This window comes from Pecten maximus, chromosome 14 (genome assembly GCF_902652985.1).
Source record: "Pecten maximus chromosome 14, xPecMax1.1, whole genome shotgun sequence".
Taxonomy (NCBI): Eukaryota; Metazoa; Mollusca; class Bivalvia; order Pectinida; family Pectinidae; genus Pecten; species Pecten maximus.
This window is the reverse complement of record NC_047028.1, coordinates 29,038,518-29,065,041: the sequence shown is the minus strand read 5'-3', so window position 1 is coordinate 29,065,041 and position 26,524 is coordinate 29,038,518. Positions and strand designations below refer to the sequence as shown.

Below are 26,524 nucleotides of genomic sequence, written 5' to 3'. Positions count from 1 at the left end.
ATATTCACTCCCTTGGGAATCAGACAACTTAAGAATCTTCCCCACGAATGGAGTTGGTTTGGTTTATTTTGTTTAACGTCCTATTAACATCTAAGGTCATGGAGATCCCCCTATCTCACTCCCAAACTTCTATTAATCTTACGCTCAACGTGTATGCAGGGGATTAAGAATTTACCTCCGTCCTTCCGTTCAGGGGACTTTTCGGGTTTTTACTTCAAAACTGTTCCACTCAACTTAACAAATATTCTGTTTATATTCGCTAAAAGCCCTAGTTGCGCCGTTTCTTTTTTCCATTACTTGTATATATATATTTCTGTTTCTATGGAAATATAATCAAGACGGCAAAACTACGGTTTCCTTTCTTTTCCAGTCTTCAACGCTAAACCTGGTTCACGCAACTCCATAAAAAACTGTCGGTATAAATTAGGATTTATATATATATATGTCATATTTGGGCTTGTAAACCAACAGCTGGGCACGGGGGATAATGCCACGCTTTGCGTTTCCTTGATTCCATTGTTTGATGTTCAGTGTCTTCAAATGAGCTTAGTAGTCGGCGCCCTTAATTAGATTGATTTTCTACTTTTATTATGTATTTTGTAATAACATGTATAAAGCATATTGCCTATGAATAATATTATTCCCAGAAGTAAACATGATTTGGTAAACAAGAAAAAAACATCTTATTTGAATGCATTAAAAATTAACGTCACTGATCACTTTATATTTGCAACGCATGAATGCTATACCCTATATTGAGCAATAAATATCATGACTGCAATAGATACGCGGCGTGGTGTGGTAGCCACGGTCTATTGAAATTTTGTTGATTGGTTTCGCCAGTCCTATAGAGACCAGCACGTCGTTTGACATGGCGGGGACTCGGGTGTTGTTCCTTTTGACATGGTTATGTCGGATTCTTTTAGGTAAGTAAAACTTTATTTTTATATCCATTATTCTTCCTATACTTTCTCTACTACTAAATTGATATTTAAGTCCAAACAACGAGGAATGGGCACATAATGTCGTTGATGTTCCACCAGAAATGTGTTTGAAGCAACTTTTTGCATCACATTTTTCATTATGAAAACCAAATCGAACTTTCTGCATGGTTGAAATTTATTTATTTATTTATCTTTTGTTTGTTTGTTTGTATGTTTTTGTTGTTGTTGTTTTAGATGCACCATGGCACTTCGAACTCTGTATATTACACTTTCATTAGCCGATTGAAAAAAAATATAGTAGGATGGGTTGTGATTGGTCGAACTTGAAGTTTTTTGTTCAAATTTGGCATGTTCGACGTAGGTGTATTACGTGTTTAAAACATAGTAATATAAACACAAATTCGATTTCCTTTTACTATTGTTAAACCAATTGCTGGCATAGATGGGTTTCTGTTTGGTCGCAATTAAAATAATGTTGGTTTTAGATCAAATATCTTATGTAGATATATTTTGAAAATGTGAATATTAATGCGATTTTTGTTTACCTGATTCGGCAAATGACCAATGACAAGTGGCTTCCGAATGATCGCAATTTAGGCATTGTCCGGTTTCGATTTTTTTTAAGTAAGAACGCTAAGAAAAGGGACATTCATCGGAGATTTAAAAATTGTTCAGGCGTTATTGTTTTAGGTTAGGGACTCTTTCAATTTGGAGTGTCTTTTCTTGACATGTAAGTGTGTAACCAAAAAGGGGCTTACTAGATTAATGGTATCATGTTACTGATACAGTAAAAAAGCAATATTTTCATATCAAAGCTACTTTAACTTTGCGATTAACCATAAAGTAGCGCGGATATGATACGTATGATTTTTTAAAGGGTGTCAAATTCTAAGAATGCGTTGGTGACAGAATCAAATGACACCATAACTGTTGTTTCGTGGCGCGAATTATTCCGGAAAACAACCCAGATAAGCTAATTATCGGAACCAACACATAAATAACAGGCAGGCATTATCCAGTACTAAGACATTTAATGGTAATATAATATATATATATATTTCATATATATATATATCAAGGGATCTACAGTTGGGAGCAAACTAAACTTGGTACCAAGTGCACTTCGTAGTGCACACGTAGTGAACAACGTAGTGCACTAGACTAAACATCGTAGTGCACTTGAGTTCACTACGATGTTAACTCCAGTGCACTACAATGTTAACTCCAGTGCACTACAATGTTAACCCAAGTGCACTATGATGTGCACTTCAGTCCTTGGGTAAATGTTGTTATGAGCTATATGATTTGATGTGTTGTATATTATGTGTGCAAGTCAAGTTTTGAAGGTTTAGCTACCCATGTTCGTGTATGTAGCACAATTAAACCTTCTGACTCAGTACTAATTTAGACTTGCTGACAGAGAGATTTCTTATTTAGACTTAAATATAATATATTCTGTCAAAATGTCAGTCTTAACGTATAAAGGCCAGAGGAATTCAATCTATGCCAGATGCAGGAAATGTGTATTTTTAATACTATGCTAAAACAATATGAAATATTTAAGTTCCATCTTCATGACATTCTAGTGGTTTGATTTTATATTTATTTCATGTTTGTAAATGATGTATTAATGAAACCTGACTACAGGTACATTCATCTTGTCAATTATTAACTTACATATTATGAGAGGATACCTATAGTTAGATAAGGTATCGGTATAATGCCTGCTATAAATGGACCCCTTGGAGTTAATTGGGGAAACCGGCCTGATCAGGTGTGACCCACACCACACAGGGTAATTAATATGTAACAGGTATGAATGGCAGTGGTCTAGGGGCCCCAAGGGTACTGGACTGGTATCAGTCTCTTGCAGTTAAGATTTTATTAGGATTTAGTGGCACTGTATACTTCATTGAATGTAAAAGTATGTAGCTTCCCCTCAACTTATGTTAATTATTTGTTTTATATTGAATAAGCAAACAAATTTATATATTTTCCTGAAAGCTCCACATACAATGTTATAATTATAGTTATATTCATGATATATAAATGATTAATTGATTAGGGAGTATACCTATAATTATGTATACATATTAAGTAATCTCCATTGAAAGCCATTAATTACTTGTTTGGTATAAGATAAACGAACAAATTAATTTATTTTCCTGAAACCTTCACATACAATGTTATAATTATAGTTATATTCATGAAATATAAATTATTAATCAATTAAGGAGTACCTAATTAAATATATATAAGTAATCTCCATTGAAAGCCATGTTTGTTATAAAATGAGAAATCATTTTAGATTTCATCCATATACTAATTAGCAATACTGCATTTTGATTGTCATTTAAATAATGAAACTGAAAATTCAGTGAAAACAAAAACAATTTTGTTTACTGCAGATACAAAATATGAAACAATTGACCAAGCACTGTTTACTATTGTATACTGTTCACAGAACTGTATTAAGTTGAGTCGCGTTACATAATTATGAAAACAGTTCAAACTGAGGAACAAGTTAATCTCCCTGTGGCTTCTCGGTTGTACCTTGTTGTGCCCATCTCCCCCACCAAAAAAGAAAGTCAAAGTGAATAATCCAACGTTAAATGTAAGTATTAATAAATTTGCATTCTTATTGATCAATATACGACACCCAGCGTTTATCAGGTAAGACATTCTGAACTACGATACAGGTAAAGTATTTTCTTGGTCAGGTGAGACTACAGGTGTGAGAGTAGAACAATAGGGGATAATTACAGGTAAGGTCTAACCAACAGATCAATTTTCACACCTTGGTCTTGTAATGAATGAGTGTAGGACAAAAGCCCCCCCCCCCCCCCCCCCCCCCCCCCCCCCCCGGACATTAGCCCCTAGGACAAAAGCCCCTCCGGACGAAAGCCCCCCCGGACATTAGCCCCCCCGGACAGAAGCCCCTTCTTTAGAAATTTAGCTGGTATACTTTATATAAATCTGTACTTTTGAAAAACAGAAATTATATTATATATATATATATTGTTGTTTTTATCTCTGAAGTTTGGAGAATAATTGTGTGGAAAATGAAGGTTCTTGGTTCAATGTCAGTGTAGCATTATATGTCTGTGGTTAAACATCATAATTTATTTTTTCAAACTTTATATTATTAAGTAAGCTAAAAATTTCAGGAAACTCTCCATGATGAACATATTGTTACTGATTACACATAATTTTTGACTTCCTAATTAATATACTGCAAATATTGATAATCAAAGAAATGCCTACAAAAGCAATAAACATTTGATCCCTATTTGCAGTGTCTCAAATTATAATATAATAAGTACCTAACCAAACATGTTGCTCTGCGTTGTAATAAGAAAAGTTTAATTTTAGGAATGATTAAAATCAAAGAAACAATGAAGCCATTAATGATATATTTCTTTCCAGGAGAACACAACATCAATAAAAACCTACCAAACAACTGTGTAACAGCTTATTATTTATGTAACAGTTCAAATAGTTGTTGTTGGAACCGGTTGTTTACATTGCCGAAGCCACTGATGACATATGTTATGTATATGTAGCAATTAAAAATCATAAAAAAATAAATATCATTTTTTTTATGAAGGGGCTTTTGCCGAAGCCACTGATGACATATGCATATGTAGCAATTAAAAATCATTAAAAAAATAAATATCATTTTTTTTTATGAAGGGGCTTTTGTCCACTTTTTGATTAGTGTGAAGGGGCTTTTGTCCGGAGGGGCTTTTGTCCTAGGGGCTAATGTCCGGGGGGGGGGGGCTTTTGTCCGTACCTCACCTGAGTGACCACCAGGTAAATTCCATGTAAAAGTGGTCGGTCAAATGCAACATTTTGTAATCAATCATTTCAGCAAAATAATAATGATAAGTAATTAACCTCCATAGACATTTGAAAAAAATTTCGTTTGTTTATAATCTTATAAATATAATAATGTATTAAGTAATGAAAAAAGTAATCAAATTATAAACATATTTGTTTTACCTATTATTTTTAAGATCTAGTCGATGCAGACATTCGGTCTAGCATGACTGTAACTATAATTTTTGACACTTGGATTTGACCCATACTCTAATACACACAGCTTGGTGACACTTATCAAAACGACAGGTAAACTCAAAAGTTTTTGTTTGGATTTTAAAAACCTTGATAATATTATCTCGAAAGTCTTATTATAAAATTATATAAACTTGCAAACCAGTATTTTTATTTCTCAATAATAATCAATAATTTTAACGGGGAAACTAATTTATACACTTACTAGGTACATACGATAAAAATTAGATTGGGGACTGATTATATATAATTACATGAGTGTTTAGGGGAGGGGTAGCCATGCATGACTAGTACAGTACCTGTACAGGTAAACCCTTAATTAAGCTTAATGCCCTTTGGCCATGCCCAGAACAGCTGGACTCCTTGTGCCAGATTCCTCAGCTGTGTTTTCACACCTTTCAACAAAATAACAGTCATAATCCCATTTTGTGTGATTTACCTGGTCTGGAAAGACTATATACCTGACGGTATACAAACTATAACATTTATGTTGCATGTACAATATATGTTTCAATGAAGGCAGAATCAATATTGCTTGATGTTGATCGATTTAATTTTAATTCCAAAACTGGTATTTTCCATGCTTCCTTAATTATAATTAATCTTAATTTAGGGGGGGCTTTTGTCCGTACCTCACCCGAGTGACCACCAGGTAAATTCCATGTAAAAGTGGTCGGTCAAATGCAACATTTTGTAATCAATCATTTCAGCAAAATAATAATGATAAGTAATTAACCTCCATAGACATTTGAAAAAAAATTCGTTTGTTTATAATCTTATAAATATAATAATGTATTAAGTAATGAAAAAAGTAATCAAATTATAAACATATTTGTTTTACCTATTATTTTTAAGATCTAGTCGATGCAGACATTCGGTCTAGCATGACTGTAACTATAATTTTTGACACTTGGATTTGACCCATACTCTAATACACACAGCTTGGTGACACTTATCAAAACGACAGGTAAACTCAAAAGTTTTTGTTTGGATTTTAAAAACCTTGATAATATTATCTCGAAAGTCTTATTATAAAATTATATAAACTTGCAAACCAGTATTTTTATTTCTCAATAATAATCAATAATTTTAACGGGGAAACTAATTTATACACTTACTAGGTACATACGATAAAAATTAGATTGGGGACTGATTATATATAATTACATGAGTGTTTAGGGGAGGGGTAGCCATGCATGACTAGTACAGTACCTGTACAGGTAAACCCTTAATTAAGCTTAATGCCCTTTGGCCATGCCCAGAACAGCTGGACTCCTTGTGCCAGATTCCTCAGCTGTGTTTTCACACCTTTCAACAAAATAACAGTCATAATCCCATTTTGTGTGATTTACCTGGTCTGGAAAGACTATATACCTGACGGTATACAAACTATAACATTTATGTTGCATGTACAATATATGTTTCAATGAAGGCAGAATCAATATTGCTTGATGTTGATCGATTTAATTTTAATTCCAAAACTGGTATTTTCCATGCTTCCTTAATTATAATTAATCTTAATTTAGTGTAAATGCATGGATGTAATGGGTGGAATTAATGTAATATGATACCTGTATTTTGTCAGTTTTTGTTTATATTCTATTTACCAATACGTGACATGTATTATACTTATATACATGTAATAAACATATATGAAATAAAAGTAAAATGTACACACCATCATGAACACACACAATATACATGGACTAGTCCCTGTATATATATTTTTGAAATTTTGTTTTAATGAAACATTTATATGTTCAAGAGATTATGCATTGTATATCAAATACTTTGTATGTATTTACTCTAGTGCACAACGATGTGAACTCAAGTGCACTACGATGTTCACTCCAGTGCACTACAGTGTTAACTCTAGTGCACTACGATGTTAACTCCAGTGCACTACGATGTGAACTCAAGTGCACTACGATGTTAACTCAGGTGCACTACGATGTTAACTGGAGTTAACTTTTGTAGTGCACTGAAGTGCACTACACTACCAAGTTTAGTTTGCTCCCAACTGTACGTCTGTGGGTTAATGCTTCCCTATCGCTCTAAAATAACCAAAACGCTGTATATTGAAATTGTATATTCCCCATTTGTGCTACACATTTGAATATGCGAATTTAGTTGGTGTCTTTTCCGGTTCTTGTTATATTTCTTACTTTCATACGTAGTCTCGAGACCGACACGAGGGGACAACTACCCTGCAGGGATTGGTTTGGTTTGGGTTTTTATTTTATTTAACGTCCTATTAACAGCTAAGGTTATTTAAGGACGGCCTCCCGTGCGTGCGACATGCATGCGTGTGGTGAGTGCGTATGTGTTTTTCGGAAGGCTGCGGTATGTTCGTGTTAAGTCTCCTTGTGATAGGCCGGAACTTTTGCCGATTCAAAGTGCTACCTCATTGAAGCATACTGTCGAAGACACCAGCAGCACACCCCACCCGGCCACATTATACTGACAACGGGCGAACCAGTCGTCCCACTCCTAATATGCTGAGCGCTAAGCAGGAGTAGCAACAACCATTTTTAAAGACTTTGGTATGTCTCGGCCAGGGGACAGAACCCAAAGCCTCACAGGGGCGAACGCTCAACTAAAGGCCAAAAGTGAGGCATTGTCAAAGGAGACGTTAGGAAGAAGAAAGTTGTTCAGAAAGAAGAGAAAAGATGATATCCCAAATTTAGTCGCCTCCTACGATCATGCAATGGGGGCAGTAGGTACAATTATTACGCCCTATCTGCAGGGCTACCCTACAGGAAGGATATACGAATTTTACCTGCTGCTCCTATTGCATGATTGTAAGAGGAAACTAAATTTGGAATCTGATCTTTTGTATTGTTTCAAATCAACTATCTTACTAAAGCCTCCCTTGACACTGCCTCACTTTTAGGCCTTTAGTTACGCGTTTATACCTGTGAGGAAGGCTATATATATAGTCTATGAAAAATGGTAGTCTTTGGTCCTGCTGAGCGCTGAGCATTTTGAGAGTGGGATGACTGGCAATATAATGTATAAATATGATATTGAAAAGAGGTCTTTACCTCCCTTTAACCAACTACTTACAATCAAAAAATTCGATATATCAATGTATTGACGGATCCATGTGTCCATTTGTTCTGGTTGTCTGCATTTCAATTCATATGTCTGCATTTCAATTCATATGTTCTGGGAGAAGATTTCTCTATAGGAATAACCTATCAAAATCAACTACATGTATATGCTTCGGTTTTTGTTGAAATGAAATAAACATACTATGGCCTACCCAAACACACGAACTACCTGCAGTCAACTCACAGACACATAAGCTGTTGGTGGGACGTTACACAAATCCCACCAGGCCACATTTTTAAGAAATCAAAATCTTATTCTCTAGATTATCATCGCTGTACACTGTGCTGAGGTCTATACCCGCATCGTTAATGCCGAGACATACCAGAGTCTTTAAAAATGGTAGTTGCTGCTTCTGCTTAGCGCTCAGCATACAAGGAGTGGGACGACTGGTTCGCCCGTTGTCAGTATAATGTGACCGGGTGGGGTGTGCTGCTGGGTGTCTTCGGCAGTATGCTTCAGTGAGGTAGCACTATAAATCGGCAAAAGTCCGGCCTATCACAAGGAGACTTAACACGAACATACCGCAGCCTCCCAAAACACACATACGCACTCACAACACGCATGCATGTCGCACGCACTGGAGGCCGTCCTTAAATGACCTTAGATGTTAATAGGACGTTAAACAAAATAAACCAAACCAAACCAATATTCGTCTACGAGACTATCACAGTCGTTGTCAACCCCGTCTCGATTCACACTGGCCGTAGGCGTACACAGCTGAACTGTAAGCCAATACTTATCATTTGCAATACACACTTGCATACGACAATGGTGAAGAGTAGCAAGTTACAAGGTACTCGTTGCAGGTATATCATATAATACCAGCTATTGTTAGTGCAGACCAAGTTAAACAAATAAATTATTCTTAAGGCTTTTAAATCCCTACAAATTGTCCTAAACAGGAAGAAAAATGGAGATAAATATATTGATTTAAACTATTTGTTTCTCCTTGACTGACTTTACAACATTTGACCCCTTTTCAATGTCTTATGCAGTATGAGTCCGTGAAGTAGCACTATAAGGTCGGTATCAGTTCCACCCTATTACAAGAAGACAAACACCGTACATCCACCATAGGGCTGCTTCTCGCGCACAAGGGAGGCGTCCCTGAACAAACTATAACCTAAATTATATTGTTCTTTAATGAAATATTATATATGTTGTATTTCTTTATTTTTGGAAGGATGCTGTTCTGGTGACAATTCCGGAAATGAATATATCATCACATATACAGAGAACGTAAAGAACGATAACTCGTTGGAAAAAGCAGCTCCAGTATATCCACTGGAGATGTTTATACTCCCTTCAGGCGCCAGTCCAGTCACTGTAAATGTTACAGCACCTTCATTCTCATCCTACCAGCTGTCGCATCAAATTACTGTTAAAAATGACGACTCCGTTAAACTTGAAGTCGACATTTCATTACAACTAGCAGGAAATGAACAATCCTCAAAAGGAATCCATGTTCAGGCTAGTGGGGGCATAGTGTTACTTATTATCAATAGACAAAAATACACAAGCGATGGTTATTTAGCTCTACCACTGAATGCTCTAGGTACCGAGTACTATGCCGTTACAGAATTCCCCGACGATCACTGCCAGTTCGCTATCGTTGCAACACAAGACGGAACTGTTGTTGATATCAAACTTTCAAACAACGCGAATGCGAAACCTGTACAGTTCGGTCAGAATCAGTATCAACCGGGTGACCAGTTTCAGGTGTCTTTGGACAAGTACGGTACAGTACAGATACAAAGCACTGGAGATCTAACAGGATCCCGGATCACCTCTAACAAACCAATCACATTCCTGAGCGGAAATCGACGAACAGTAGTGAAATCGGGTATAAGTAGTGATCATTTAGTGGAACAGCTGTTCTCTGTGGACAAGTGGGGCAAAACGTACAGCGTTGTTCCAATTCCTCAGAGGCCAGTTGGGGACTATTTCAAAGTTGTTGCCAGTGAAGATTCTACGTTGATCCAGGTGGCATGCCTAAAGGACGCCGACAGTTACGATACGTCGGTATCACTTGCAAGTGCCGGAGACTTTGAAATGTTGCATATTTCGCCTGGACGGTATTGCTCATTCATTTCAAACCATGCAATTATGGTCGTGCAATTTGTCTTGAGCCAGTCAAGCAATAGCGACAAGCACGATCCCTCCATGATTCTGATAGCCCCGAGGGAACAGTACATGCCCGGTTATATATTCACAACGCCAAGAATTGACCAAGGCAGCTATGAGAATTTCTTAATGCTTATAATACCGGCTAGTCAGAAGACTGGTCTCCGCCTTGACGGGAATGAACTCCCAAGTAATACGAACTTCCAGGACATACCAGGGACCAACTTGACAGGATGTTATATAATTGTTACTGATGGATACCATCATATCCACCATGTGTCGCCTATAGCAGCTTTCTCTGGGATCCTGTACGGCCGCGCAAAGTACGAGAGTTATGGGGTATCTGTCGGACTCCGCCTCGGACCAGCCAACCTTGTAAGTATGATAAGCTGTATTGTATGAGTTAATTCAATATGTAACGACCATAGCGAAGGTATGTTGTTAGCAGTCGAATACACAATAACCCTGCTATGAAGATAATTGTCTAGGTTTATTATTATTTATTATCATTACCAATGACTAAAATGTCTAATATGAATTCAATTGACGTGGTCCCCGTTGGGCAGGGCCTATCAGAATGATACAGTTACGTTAAGTTAACTTGTAGTTATTAAGTTAAAACATTTCTAACGGCCACCAACACTGAGAAGATCATAAAGGACCAACTAATGGTGAGTAAAAAGGATGATATTAAACGAAGCAACACCAAATAAACGAAGTATGTGACAGTGTGTTGTACACTCGCCTGTATATTTTAAAATGATTATTGTGGATATAGTTAGTCAGATATTGTGGTACAAACCGTCAGCTTTCATTATCTCATACAGAAGGATTCTCCATACCATGTTCACACTTAAAAATTCTTCATATCGTGTCATTTACACACAGATGTGAGTAACGTATATCGCGTCATTACCTCACACTTAATGATTCTCCATATCATGTCATTTACACACAAATATGGGTTACGTATATCGCGTCATTATCTCACATTTAAGGATTCTCCATATCATGTCATTTACACACAAATGTGAGTTACCTATATCGCGTCATTATCTCACACTTAAGGATTCTCCATATCATGTCATTTACACACAGATGTGAGTTACGATATGATCGAGTCTATCTCACTATTTAAGGATTTCTCCATATCATGTCATTAACACAAATGGGAGTTACATTATGACGCGCATTATCTCACACTTAAGGATTCTTCCATATCAGTCATTTACAAACAAATGTGAGTTACATATATCGCGTCATTATCTCACACTTAAGGATTCTCCATATCATGTCATTTACACACAAATGTGAGATACGTATATCGCATCATTATCTCACATTTAAGGATTCTCCATATCATGTCATTTACACACAAATGTGAGTTACATATATCGCGTCATTATCTCACACTTAAGGATTATCCATATCATGTCATTTACACACAAATATGGGTTACGTATATCGCGTCATTATCTCGCACTTAAGGATTCTCCATATCATGTCATTTAAGCACAACTGTTGGTTCTCTTTATCATGCCATTAAAGCACAAGGATAATTGGTTTCCAATGGGCAAACGTGTTGAATATCATGCAATGAATCAAACATTCATACATATTACCACACTGCAAATACGTCATGGCGGTGATTTCAATGATAGTGTGTGTGTTCGTTAAGGGGATCGGAAACTTATATTTCGTCGAAATTTTGTGTTTGTTCATTGAATCATGTAGTCATCGATGATGCATCTTGCAAGTTATAGCTACATAGAACCCGTTCACATAATGTTTGTAACTGTCCGTCCTCAAAAGTTGATTTAGGCCATTTGACCCGAAGGGAGAGTCAGAATGATAGTTTGCTATCATCATCAATCCGTCGTCGTGCGCCGTCCGTTGAATTTCAAACCTTTTTGACAACTTTTAAAAAAAAACAACTCCTGAACCGATATCGATGAAAAGCACATGTCCCCTTGGCCCCGTGGGACGAGGCCAAATTTACAGAAATTTCAGAAATCTTCTTCTAAAAATCAACTAATGGTAATATCACATGCTCTTCAAAGGTGAGTGGGTCTTAAGGTGCTCTAAAAAATGTACAATTCCTGACCTTTGGGTCTCACATTTCACTTTGGGAAGGGGGTACACTTAACTATAGTTTATATAGGGTAATCACATGTTTTTTGGAACTTTTCAATCCTGGATAAAAAATTGTGATATATAAATGTTGTATATTATTATTGCTTGTCATCTGCAAATAAATATAAAACATGAACAAATCTAACGGACAAGAACTAAGTTCATCACCAGGAGGTATCATCTGGTCCTTATTAATGGCTGATTACCTTTCAAGCTAACGTAATGCAAATATTTACCATCTTCATTGTAATATGGCCAACACTGAATCCAAACTGCAGATCTATCGATAGTGATAGAATGTTGAAAGATTCTACTCATTAACAATTTCATTGCTATTTTTATTTATAAGAATGAGCGAAACTTAAGTGTTTATTTGTACTATTTCTAATCAAGGTAACCCAGCATTGATGTGTTTACACCGCCTATACCAGCTTTGTATTTGTGATCGATTCGCAAATGAATTAGTTATATGATTCTGACAATTACGTCAATACCTACCCCTTTTTGTGTGAGGCTTTTATTTCTACAGTTGTATTTTGATTTCTTTTTAGAGAAATAATTAATTAGAGCTCCCGTTTTCATTTGAACGTATTCATTTAATTTCCGTATCTGGTTTGAATGGTTATAGAGCGGATGCGTATTTCCTATTAGTGGGAACTCCCAAATGAAACATACCTTTGTCAATTAAAATCATGGCTGAAAAATGGTCGCCTTCCATTACACGCTAGTAATGTTTAACGCTATCACAAACGGACAACAGCGTTCGACATTTGCTACATTTTGTTTTTGTATGAAAGTTTGTGTGTCACCACCTAATAAAATGTTTGAATGAATTAGTCATGCTTAATGAAACCTGTACATTACCATATAGTGTGGAATAATACGGATATGCTTACGCAACGCGCATATTCGTGTGTATTCACGTGTTTGATATGGCAAGTGTTAATCAGACGATGATTGTAGTTTACCGGATTATGTGCATGGATAATATAAATTAATCTGTGTAAAATATGTGTTTCTTATATTGCATTATCCCATGGTATCGGACAGGTGTATGGTTGACAACCGATGATTTTGGGTCATTTACGTCATTGCATATTTCCGTTCATCAACACACGGTTAAATCGAATCAGAGGATAAGGGCGAATATTTTACTACCTTACTTGTGGAATTATCCGTGTTTAGATACATAATAAAGTTAACACTTTACATTCTTTCCTATACTCCTTTTGTCTAGTTTTTTTCCCCACATTTTAAAGAGGTATGAAATGAACCATAAACACATAAATGACTAGATATTTATTCTGGTAGCTGTAGTGGACATCCTTGCATAACACTAAGTTGAGTGTGTCAAACATGTCCATTGCACAGTTTCCCCATGTTCAAAGCTTGAAAATGAAGGACTAATGACATCACCTTGGCGCACACTTTTAAGACTGCAATTAGGTGTCAGACAAGGCTATCATTTCTTGCTATACTTAAATGTTTTGAGTTTGTTATATAGTTTGACAATTCTATCAACATCTATGATCATTTAAGGAGGCCTCTCGCGTGCGAGATGCATGTGTATAGTACATGTGTCAGATGTGAGAAGTTGCTGTATGTTCGTGTTTTCGTTTTTGTGATAGAGCAAACTAAACAGTGCTACCATGCAATGAACCACTTGCCGTTAAACATGTTTTATTGGGTTGCATTGATCTTATCTACAACCTACAAGAGCTTTTTTTATGTGATATCAAGTCTTAAATTGCTTTTCAAAACTGTTAGCATTAAAAAGCATCTAAAAGCTGATTGTAACAATAGCCACTTTTTCATTTTAAACTATACGTTAGTGTATCAATAAATATTCAAATAATAAGTATAAAATGATATACAGTGGACCCGCGATAATCCGAACGCCGATAGTCCGGAAAACTCGCAGTCCGGACGGAAATGCACGGGAACGGATTTCCGTAACGTTATTTGTACTCACCAGTCCGGAAATTCGGATTCCGATTCCGGAAGCCCATTTTGGGAACGGAACGTACTTTTCATTAGTAAATTTCCCTCAATAATCCGGACGAATTTTTTCACCACGAGGAGAAAAAAAAATGTCGGGGCTAGTCACCCGTGTCGACAGCTGTACAGACTATCGCTTGACACTGTGCGTAGTCATAGCGACCGCTGCCAGGTCATAGCCCCGGCTGTTTACCTGTGTTACAATGTGTAGCTTTTGTTTTTATAAAGGTACCTTGCTTTTTAAATTTTTTTTAAATAAAACATTTTCACATATGCGGTTTGTTTGATGTTGTTTAGTTTTTGCCCATTTTAACTTTCCATTTGCTGGCCTTAATAGCATTCATGGTGTTGAATGGTGTAAGGTAAGCGAAAGAAAAAAACAAACAGTTGAAATCACCATATTCATCTCCTGCCCATTTTCATTCCTGCAGGGCGGAAGAATTGTACCTGCTGCCCCCATTGCATGATCGTAAGAGGCGACTAAACTTGGGATCTTATCTTTTCTCTTCTTTCTTAACAACTTTCTTCTTCCTAATGTCTCCCTTGACAATGCCTCACTTTTGGCCTTTAGTTGAGCGTTTCTTAACTTTCTTCTTCCTAATGTCTCCCTTGACAATGCCTCACTTTTGGCCTTTAGTTGAGCGTTCGCCGCTGTGAGGAAGGTTTTGGGTTCTGTCCCCTAGCCGAGACATACCAGAGTCTTTAAAAATGGTAGTTGCTACTCCTGCTTAGCGCTCAGCATATTTGGAGTGGGACGACTGGTTCGCCCGTTGTCAGTATAATGTGACCGGGTGGGGTGTGCTTCTGGGCGTCTTCGGCAGTATGCTTCAGTGAGGTAGCACTATAAATCGGCAAAAGTTCCGGCCTATCACAAGGAGACTTAACACGAACATACCGCAGCCTCCCAAAACACACATACGCACTCACCACACGCATACATGTCGCACGCACGGGAGGCCGTCCTTAAATGACCTTAGCTGTTAATAGGACGTTAAACAAAATAAACCAAACCAAATTCATTCCATAAATGTAAATGACATACATAACGAGTGTGTATGAACTTGTTTCTCTTTACCATGGTATTATTCAAGTGTACATTGCAAATGATGCGTAGGGATATGATATAGCTATTGACTTACATTTCTTGTTTGATATCTGTAGCCGTGTACGCCTACAGCCAGTGTGGATTCAGACGGGATAGACAACGACTGTGATGGTCTCGTAGACGAAGAACTATGTACGGCAGAAAATAGCGGAGCAGGTAGGTATATGAACGATCAAGTGGTAGCAGTTCGCTTGTATAAGCCTCAGAAAAGGGGAAAATGATGCTAATGTAGTGAATAGAATAAGGTTTTATTTTACGTTTTCACAATGTGGCCTGAAGGGGTTTGTTGGACGTCGTTTTAATAGCTAATATATGTATATTCGGGAGGCTATTATTTTATCTCAATAAAATGTTATTGTAGTCAATCATAGAATTGGATCGGATAACAAGCCTGTATTCTCATCTTCTCTATATTTAAGCATTGATGTCTTTTTTTTTTTTAAGTTTCATCGGGGTATGAAAAAAAATTTGTATGCAAACTATGAATCTGCGTAGTGGATTATTACAGAAGTTTGCAAACAATTGTTTTTCATACCCCTACGGAACTAAAGAATAATTGACATCAACGCTTATAATTAATTTTTGAATTTAAAACATGTTTTATGTACAATTTTACTGGTTTTATATCGATTCTTTTTCTCAAATCATTATGCAACGTCAATTGTCGTATTGTGACGTCACATTGTTTGCGCCATTATCGGAATTTTTTTTCATAGTGGTATGAAAAAAAAAAATCAACCAATCAGAAAGCCGCATTCTGTGTACAAACAATGGAAAATTAATTATATATATATATGAATTAAAAATTCGGACAAACAGAACAAATGGAAATATATATATATCTACATCGGTTGGCTACTATATTGAAATGTAATTGGTGAAAGGGAGGTAAATACCTTGATCAAATACTCATATTTTTACTCAAGTTTAAAGCAATATTTTATGTTGTTGAGTTACTTGATAGTTACCAATTCTTAAATCGGAGCGAAAGCCGTCTTTATAATGCTACTGTTTAAGCGGAATGTAAAATATATCACATTGTACTGAAATCAGGTAAACCAGTTGTCCCACTCCCAAAATGCTGAGCAGTAGGCAGGAATAGTAACTTAACAGTTTTATAGACTGGTATGTCTCGGATAGGGGACAGAGCTCAAAGCATATCTGACAAATCGGTAAACCCGTCCATCATGTCCTATTATCTCCCCTGTGGACAGGATACATAACTTTTCTCCCTGGCGCGACGTTCATCTCCAAAGGTCATCCATAGATACCTGCCACTATCCCTAGCCATAAGATGGGTGATGTCAAAAGATAAATTGTGGTTATATTATGTTTCTACAAATTGGTTTAATGCACAAATGCTCTCTATGCAAATAGCTTTAGCAGTTTTAATTTGGATTGACCTTAACTTGCATTGGACCAGAAACCAATTCAAATGTTTAACATATACATATATGTACGTCATTGTTTTCTTACAGTCGTTACAAAGGAAATGAATCTTATTTATGGTAGGACGATAGTTTCTTACTAATTAAAATAAGCAATAAGCAGAATCCTTACCCTGTTCGAGTGACTTTAAATTGTTTTTCCTTAAATTTCCACTAACATTATACATTCATATTTTCTTTTCATTCAAGATGACGATGGTGACGGGGTATCGGACGAAGACTGTGTGCTACCCTATCCCGGTATGTGAAAACAGACATTCATAAAGGAACACAAATTACTAATTACCATAGTTAGATGAAGTGAGTATGGCATTGCGAATAATTGGGTTGGTCCTCAACAAAATTGTAAGCGTAATGTTGTTTGATAGAGGAAAGGGACGGCCTCCAGTCTGGCTAAATCTAAAATACTTCTGCTTCTTCTAATTGGAAATCAGCTGGAATTTCCCTATCGACTATGGCCTTCTACTGCCTGTATAACATGGATTCTGGACAGGGGACTCATTCACAATGGTAGTCATATCGGAAAGTTTGGTACTTCGTCGGACAGTTTCTTCATATACATGCACCATGGTCCGTATTCAGTTCTAGTTGAATTTGTCCTATGCCTTATTTTACGATGGTTGCAATGACAGGACCTCCTTGAAACAGATATTGTATTGAAAACGTTTCTTCTGCAATAGATGCGACTATGTTTTGCCAACAGAAAATGCCATGTTAAACAAAGCATCACCGTGAAAAGCTTTAGTATTGTTTTTTCCTGTATTTAGAGCACTACTGCTCGGGGTTTTCAGTTTACTTGGTCTGATATAAAGGATTAATATATTATTCCGTGGCACGGTATCCGTCCGTCTTTTCCTAAACATGTTCTTAATTGCGAGTGATTCTCATTTTCACTTGCGAAAATTATACGGTTATGGACAGTGTTGAGTCTCGTGCATGATACTGAGAAGCAAATCCCAAAATGAAAGACGCATTCGTAATGTAACTTAATTAAAAGTGTTTTTGCAATAATCTTACAAATGTCTGTCCAGGAGAGTGATGCAAGCCCTTTGGACATCTTATTTAATATGTTGATTCAGCTTCAAGGTTTGATAGATGTTGATTGGAAATTATAGCAAATCTCTTTATATGTAGATGATTCACGATATTCTTAGTACGTCAAGATAAGATGACCAGCATCCCTCTTCGATTTTGATTATTAAGAGTCTGATTGGTTTGTTTTGTTTTGTTTTTTTATCTATTTTTCGAGACCTTTCCTATATTTGATGAAAGGTATGCAAAACGCTACAATTACAAGAACATTTTCTTCACACAGTCAAAGTGTGCATGAGCAGAGAATCTTTGTTTTGCAGCCTGTCCCAATTATATGACGATTTTTATGAATTCCTTTTAATATATGTTACTTGAACGTCCTGGTTTGTAATGTAACTCACTCGGTTTGGATTATTAGATCATAACTATCCTTTACATTTGTATAGTTGATGGCATATGGACAGAATGGAGCGAATGGCAAGAATGTAGTATCACATGTTCCGATAGCAAGGCCGTACAAGGAACGAAAACGCGACAGCGGAACTGTACAGAGCCTATGTACGGAGGAGACCCATGTTCTGGTTCCAGTGAAGACACAGCTTCGTGTACCTCGCAGTCACCCTGCCCAGGTAAGTTTGTCTTAAAATAATGCATTTGTATATTGCAATCTAAATTGACAACCATTAATGTCGAATTCCAATGACATCATTTTCCGTTATTGTATGTATATTTTTGTGGATCCATTGGGTTGCTATTTTATGTTACCATGCTTTTTACATGTAGAGCCCTCCCAGAATTGCGATGTGATATATTTCTTACATCATTTATAATTTGTGGTATAAGTATTTCCACAACGAAACCAAGAAAAATCCCATTTTTGGACTTAAGAATCCAGGAAATAAGCTTTTTAGGATTTATTGCAGCAAATAAATGTACTTTTCAAAATATATCGGTTATACATTGACCTTATGCCTACATTTTTTCTTCGATTTTGACTCCTTGTTGAAATTCTTGAGGGGATATGTTTCGATAAGTATTCAACAAACAAAACGGGATTTAAAAGGACAGCACTGCCATCTCTACCTGATGAAGTTGATATCTATATTTTTACTTTCTACTAAAATCCGTAGATCAATTCTTTAAGCAAAATGACCATATCAACCATCTAAGCTACGTTTGATGTGTTTGACATTTCTTTTCAGTTGACGGGAACTGGGGCACTTGGACAGCATGGGGTGACTGTTCTATGACTTGTAATCCATACCAGGGCTCTGACCTCGTCGTACATGGCACGCAAACACGGTCACGGACCTGTACAAACCCTTCTCCTCAGCATGGTGGCAATCCCTGTGACGGGGATTCTGAGGATTCCGGGCTTTGTCAAAAAGACACTGCTTGTCCAGGTATTATAATTAAAACCAGAGTGACAAAGTGACACTTGAAACGACTGATATCATTGTTTAAAGTTGATATTGTAAGTTAAAAATTGTCCAGTTAATATCTAAAATATACACAAAGTTTCAGTATTTAGAAATCGTGTTTGAGATACCCCCTGTGATGACAGTATCTTCCGGTCATCGTATCTAAGGAAATGCCGACATCTTAGTCTGTGCTCTGCTTGGAGACGCACAGCCGGATCTGAACCCTATATAAAGGTCAGTGCTTAGTCAAACAAGTATTACTCTTTTAATATACGCGCAAAGCGACACATCTAACACTGACACTGCGTCCGTTCACGATCCCTCCACCACCAACGTCTTTTTACAATATACCAATAACATAATATGGCTAAGGAAATTGAACAGGTAATTATCAAAAATGGTTGTAATCGAGAACAAAGATTTACATTCAAGATTACATTCAAATGACTCGCCGCGAAAAAAAAAAGGAAAAGAAAATTTTAGCAAAATCTGAAAAAGACTCAAAATATTTCATTGTCAACACAAGTATAAAAACAAGGTAGTTATACATAGATTTCCAGTTTAAAGAAATTTGAGTATAACAAAAATAGTATGTAGTTTTAAACGGGTAGCTGAAATATGCAGAATTACTTTTTTCAAGCTCACTTGAATTTGAATACGGTAATCAAGTAAATTCTTAGATTTTAAATATCAAATGAAGAAACAGTCGGTGATATCACCTACCGATTGCCAACAGAAACTCCGGGACTAAAAACAGTATTCAACGGGTGAGTCATTTTTATTAACTCACTTTCCAATGCTGCATAAACTAGATTGTGTACGAGTTACTTCCCCCTACGCAAACCAAGCAGCAAGCGTAATTTGTACAGAAAATAAAACGGAATACCCGATAATAAAGCAGGCTATTGTATATGATTTAAACAGGTTTCTTTTTTTTCATCTTAAATATGTATCTGTTAACATATAAAAGCATGAATCTTAAAACGAAACTGCAAACAAATACTTCGCGAAAGGAGACAGTGTGTTGCTTTTGAAGAAATATTTCTGTCACACACTGAACGCATCTAGATTTATCGTAGAAATAACCGACAGTTGATTCTCAAAAGAATTCCGAATGAATTTGTCCTCGTCAAAGTCGACGAAGATAACTTTAGGTGGTTCTCAAACAGCGCCCCAAAAAAACGTCAGATCACATAACATAACCATATATGTGCTTGCATATTTTGTCTTTTATTTTATCAAATACATACCATGAATAAACTGACAACTCAAGCGAATGAAAAGAAATGCGGTAGTGACGGGCCTCTGAACGTACGAGGAAACATTGATGGTCTATTTTGGATCTATATATTATGTGCCATTGATCATTTGTATGCGAATTTTATTTTGAGAGGAATTTAGATGGTAGCCGGAATGTACTACATTCATTACTGTCCACGACCTCAGGTGAGTGCGTTGTTAACGTGATCGATAAGTTCGTGCGGTACGAAATGCACGTGTGCTTGCGTGAACGGTCAGTGACTGAGTATCAGCAAGTGTAACAATTTTAAGGGCTTTTATAGGGACGGGTTTGCGTATTCGTCTCCGAGCAGAGGACAAACTAAAGCGTTGCTACTTCTGTAGATACGATGAACGGAACATACGACATTATAGGTTAATATCGCAGAACCGATTTCTGAACACTAAAACTATTTTGTGAAATCTCAATTGAATGCTTTTCAACTTTCACTGCCAGTTTTAAAGAATTTCACATTTGCAGCATCATTTGGTATTTGAAAACGGTGCGTACTCAGTTTGGAATCCATTTATTGTTAGATACCAATGGCAACTGGGGTGCTTGGGAGGAATGGTCTGATTGCCTGCGTTTCCGTTTCCGGTCATGTGACAACCCTGCCCCTTCACCAACCGGACAGTACTGTGTTGGGCCTGGAAATGATTCTAGTACATGCGATGTCACAAGCCCAGGTAAGTCATATTTAGCTTATCACGTTAAGGATGAATATAAATGGAGAAAATTATTTATACCAACGACTGGTAAAATACTAGGTGTTTCCTACCAACTCATCAACGGTATAGCGTCAAACTTGTTAACCAGGAGTTCTGGCTTCCTATCGAAGACTCATTGAAATTAATCATACTTAAATGACCTGTTATAAGAAAAAGAGTATCGGTGATGACATCTGACAAAATATGTTTGTTCTCTTGAGGTTGATGCTACTAAGGTTTTTGCAATAAATGTATTGGTCACGGTGTTTGCAAATATTGTGTACTTGTAACTCTCCCACTGACTCCATTGTAATGGTAAGTAGGTCAACATTGAGATCAACTAACAATTTTGTTTATACATTTTTTGTTTATTTTACAATTCGTTGACTTTTTACTTACAAATCACGAAGTTAAAAAATCTGAAGGTTTGATTTTTTTTTTTTTTTTTTATTTTCCCTTTCTTTGTAGTTCGAGCAGTCCAGAATCCTGCTACACGTCCATCATGTGATTGTCCGGTCCTTAGTGCAACAACCACGACACTCCGTCCAGTTCCAACCACTCCAGGTAACATGGCTATTGTTATGGAACAGCTAAACCGGGAACTACGTCGAGACCGGAAGAACCTGTCCAAGTATAAGCGATCACTTGGTAGTGCGTCTGATAGTCGACAGAGCAGCATGCTCATTGGTTCAGTAATAGCGTTTATTATTGTCGCTATCATGGCAGCCTTTCTTATCATGGATTTGGAGAAGATATATCGCTTCCTGCGTGACCAAAAAGACGAAGAACGGGACATCCAATAGTTGGTCGTACAGACTATGTGGATGTGTGAGATACTTTCCCGGAACTAAAGAAAGTATATTATTTTATAAATAATATGTACAAGATTTTATCTAAATCGCAGATTTTGTGAAATCTGTAATCCTAAGGAAAATATGAAGTATGTGAAACAATCTTTTTGAGATTGGTGGGGATTTATATATTGCTATTTAACATACCTAATTGTCACCATATTTATTTATGTACAAAAGGAGTTATGGTGTTTGTATATGTATTTAATATATCATATGTGTTCTGTTACCCTTCGGTTATTGGTAGATTATGATATTTGTCCTTGTTTCTTCCATATACTTTTAATGTAAAAAGTTTACGTCAGCATTAAGAGTTACCTCGCTTGGTACTGCGACGTATTGTTGTCGTTCTCTGACTTTTACTTTCGGTTTCGATTCTTGGAATTACCCATAATTCCAATAATTCCAAGGTGAAAAAAAACAAACATGTCAACCAGAATGCTTCGTCAGGAATCAATATAAGGAAAGGTCCCCCATAGTGTAAGTTCTTTCCCTTTCCCATACTGTATTCATTTGTATTATGATTATATGTATCGATCCATGTTTGTAAAGTTTCTAGAGGTGAAATGATGCTGATATTTTGATGTCATACGCATTGAACTAGAATCATGCTATTTTTCGCAGAAGCACATGGTTTCAAAAATGTTGTAATTTCATTTGACAACCCTTTTTTGTACTTTGTTACACCTCTATAACAGTTAATGACTCAAAGTTTATTTGTTCGGGACTCTTCATACTTGGCTCGAGATAAATAGAAATATTTCTAGTCATATAGAATAAATTTATAGTCTGTGAAATGGTATTAATTTACAGTCGGGTTAGGTCACATGTTATGTTTATCACAATGTATATATATAAATAAAACAACCTATTTGTCAGGCATGTGTGGCCAGGCACATTTCATTGTAAGATATTCAAATTTCTTCTTCTTGTTGTGATTTGTGAAAACAGAATCTCTTTAGTCATTTTATTATTATGTCTGTGTTTACAGCAAACCATGTATACAATTTTGCTATATTCAATTTCAATTTAAATCAAATTAGAATAAATTTGATAACATGCATATTGTAGATTAAACTCCTTATTAATTAACATGTTTTATAGGCATATATAGGCAAGTCCTGAACTTGTATAGGCAATTTTCCATGTATTGGCAATTTTTTGCATACTTGGCAATTTTGTTAATTGGCAATTTATTGGCAATTATATAGTTGTCATTTCTTGGCAAATGTTGGCAATTTTAAGGCAAATGTTGGCAATTTTAGTCAATTTCTTGTGCTATAGGCAATAGTTGAGGTTTTGTAATTTCTCATTGTAGGTCTCTACCCTCAACTCAACTTGGAGGTTTGTGTTTGTGTGACATAAAATGGAAATTGAAATAAAGGAACTAATCGAAAAACAGAACTTAGGCTTTTACTGTCCAGAACAGCACAATATGTTATGCACGTGTAAATTGTCCTGTCGCAGTATCCGGTTTTGGTGTTACGTGTGTTCAGTTCAGAATATAAATAGGGTATGACTGTATGCGAGATGTTGTATATATTGATATTGTATTATTGTTGTAGGTCTCTATGATTTTAGTCATATAATGATGAGCACAATATATCAAAACGCAGCCTCCCAAAACACGCATACGCACTCACCACATGCATGCAAATTAGAATAAATTTGATAACATGCATATTGTAGATTAAACTCCTTATTAATTAACATGTTTTATAGGCATATATAGGCAAGTCCTGAACTTGTATAGGCAATTTTCCATGTATTGGCAATTTTTTGCATACTTGGCAATTTTGTTAATTGGCAATTTATTGGCAATTATATAGTTGTCATTTCTTGGCAAATGTTGGCAATTTTAAGGCAAATGTTGGCAATTTTAGTCAATTTCTTGTGCTATAGGCAATAGTTGAGGTTTTGTAATTTCTCATTGTAGGTCTCTACCCTCAACTCAACTTGGAGGTTTGTGTTTGTGTGACATAAAATGGAAATTGAAATAAAGGAACTAATCGATGCACGTGTAAATTGTCCTGTCGCAGTATCCGGTTTTGGTGTTACGTGTGTTCAGTTCAGAATATAAATAGGGTATGACTATGTATGCGAGATGTTGTATATAATGATATTGTATTATTGTTGTAGGTCTCTATGATTTTAGTCATATAATGATGAACACAATATATCAAAACGCAGCCTCCCAAAACACGCATACGCACTCACCGCATGCATGCATATCGCACGCACAGAAGGCCATCCTTAAATGACCTTTTTGTTGATAGGACGTTAACCTGATTACATATCCACTTCTGTGAGTTTTGTTTACCAATGTATATACTGTTTGTAACAATACTTGGTGGTCGGATGGCACAGCGGTTGCACGAGTGCCTTTCACTTAGGTGGTCGGGTTTCGATTCCCGATCAATGTGAATAGGTTAGGAGTCACCTGCCCGACCAAGTGTGTGTTTTCTGGGTATTCCAGTTCCCTCCCACACTAAGACCCTAGAGCGCTTCCAACCGGGCCAGCAAGCGTGATTGATATAAGTTGATATAACTTTTTTCGCAATTGTTGTAAAATTTGAAGTTTACATCGCTGGAATGTGTTTATATACTTAATGAGTTATTGTATTTAAAATACACCGTTTCAATAAACATTTTTTCTAATGCTTGGACAAGATGCCTCGAGCGTTCAGTAACATCATCATTACCACCGAATGTGTATGTGGGGCTTAATGAAAGATCATGCGAGAGGGGTCTAAACAAGTATGTTTAAAACTTTATTTTGTGTATCCTTGAGTAGGAAGACCGTACCATAGGTATGATTCATGATATATGAAAAGCTTAAAGGGTCATCTATATAGCAGAATAATGTTGAATTTCAAACACGAATAAATAGCTTAAAATTTGCACAAAAATAGTCATGTAATATACCAAAATGTTTGTTTGGACATGTAGTGGCTTAAAATCACAACTAATTTGATGTAGATGCTAACAATTTCTTCTATAGAGTTACTTGGTGGTAAGTTGTAGCATGGAATAATTCTAAGCCACAAAAATAACCAAACCTGAAAAATAGTCCAGCTGTTATGCTCACAGGTGTCTATAGCACAGGGTAGGAGCATTTGTTTGACCGGATTTGACTTTATATAGGTATAAACACATATTTAGTTTTGACCTTGAAATGCAAATGGCGGCTGTGGATGATATTACACAAATAGGGCATAAAGGGAGGCATTTTAGCCATTAAAAATGCTCCTATATCATACATTTAAGACATCTGATTATAGTAAGAATAACCATTTTAAGACAAATTGTCAAACTGGTGAGTTTTGGGCCTTTTTCAGAAATATATGTCTTTTACCCCAAACTCAACGGATGAACATTTTTTCCTAAAAACAGTCTTTCTGCCATGTCTAGAGTTCTCTATAGTATCTAATATGAGCATTTTTGGCGTTTGAAATACCTTCTTATATGCCATAATTGTCTGATCTTATTCACAACCGCCATTTGCATTTCAAGGTCTAAATAAAATCAGTGTTAATACATATCATAAAGTCCAATCTAGTCAAACCAATGCTCCTAGTGTGTGCTTTAGACCCTTGTGAGCAAAACGACATGACTGTTTTGCACAATAAATGAGATACGGATGAGTTAATTATGTCCCCCTGAAACATGCATTTTCCCCATGTTTTGTTGAAATTTACGAACTACTGAACAAATTGAATGTCAACAGCAAGGCCCAAAGTTTGACATGATACATATCAAAATTTTATCAAGTTACTTCTATTAAATTGCATCCTAGTAGGGATGTATAGCCTTGTAAAATATCAACTGTTTTGGCTGGATTTGCTGTTTAGATGCCCCTTAAGGTATCCAATTATGTTTATCTTTAAAAATCACCGCTTTAGTCTTTTTAAGGGCTTAATGCAACAAGTCGGCATCACATCCGCGCTTTAACATGGGCACAAATACGAACATAACGCAGCCTTCCAAATGAGTACAGCTGTGAAAAGGACTTGAACAATAATAAACAAAACCAATCATTTATTTTTATATTAAATGGATTTTGTTTTCAATCGGCAATCTAATGAATATTACTTAACATCCATCACAACATCCATATCAACTTTACCTGTTTATATTATAAGAAACTATTGATATTAATTTTAACTTTCTTAATATTAACGCCGTGTGTATGATAACTTATTTATCGCATCGTTGGTAATTTTAACATATGCTTGAATTTCCATAACTGGGCTTAGCATTGGATGCTAGCTAATCAAATCGACATTCGCACGTT

At 36.2% G+C, this 26,524-nt stretch overlaps 1 protein-coding gene across 1 annotated transcript; it reads left to right on the top strand.

Moving 5' to 3' along the window:
* Nucleotides 1-865: 865 nt before the first annotated feature.
* LOC117341914 lies at nucleotides 866-24,243 on the top strand. Its single transcript, XM_033903772.1, has 8 exons — nucleotides 866-926; nucleotides 9,316-10,631; nucleotides 15,549-15,648; nucleotides 17,130-17,180; nucleotides 18,419-18,601; nucleotides 19,175-19,375; nucleotides 21,209-21,358; nucleotides 21,848-24,243. The coding sequence occupies exons 1-8, from the start codon at nucleotides 872-874 to the stop codon at nucleotides 22,180-22,182; spliced, it is 2,391 nt and encodes a 796-aa protein (XP_033759663.1). The 5' UTR covers nucleotides 866-871; the 3' UTR covers nucleotides 22,183-24,243.
* The last annotated feature ends 2,281 nt before the right edge of the window (nucleotides 24,244-26,524 follow it).

Bases quoted from the DNA above. Each gene is read 5' to 3' on its own strand.
- LOC117341914 (XM_033903772.1), top strand. From the start codon at position 872: ATGGCGGGGACTCGGGTGTTGTTCCTTTTGACATGGTTATGTCGGATT. The intron at 17,181-18,418 runs GTATGTGAAAAC...ACATTTGTATAG, and splicing joins CTGTGTGCTACCCTATCCCG to TTGATGGCATATGGACAGAA. The intron at 19,376-21,208 runs GTATTATAATTA...ATTTATTGTTAG, and splicing joins AAAAGACACTGCTTGTCCAG to ATACCAATGGCAACTGGGGT.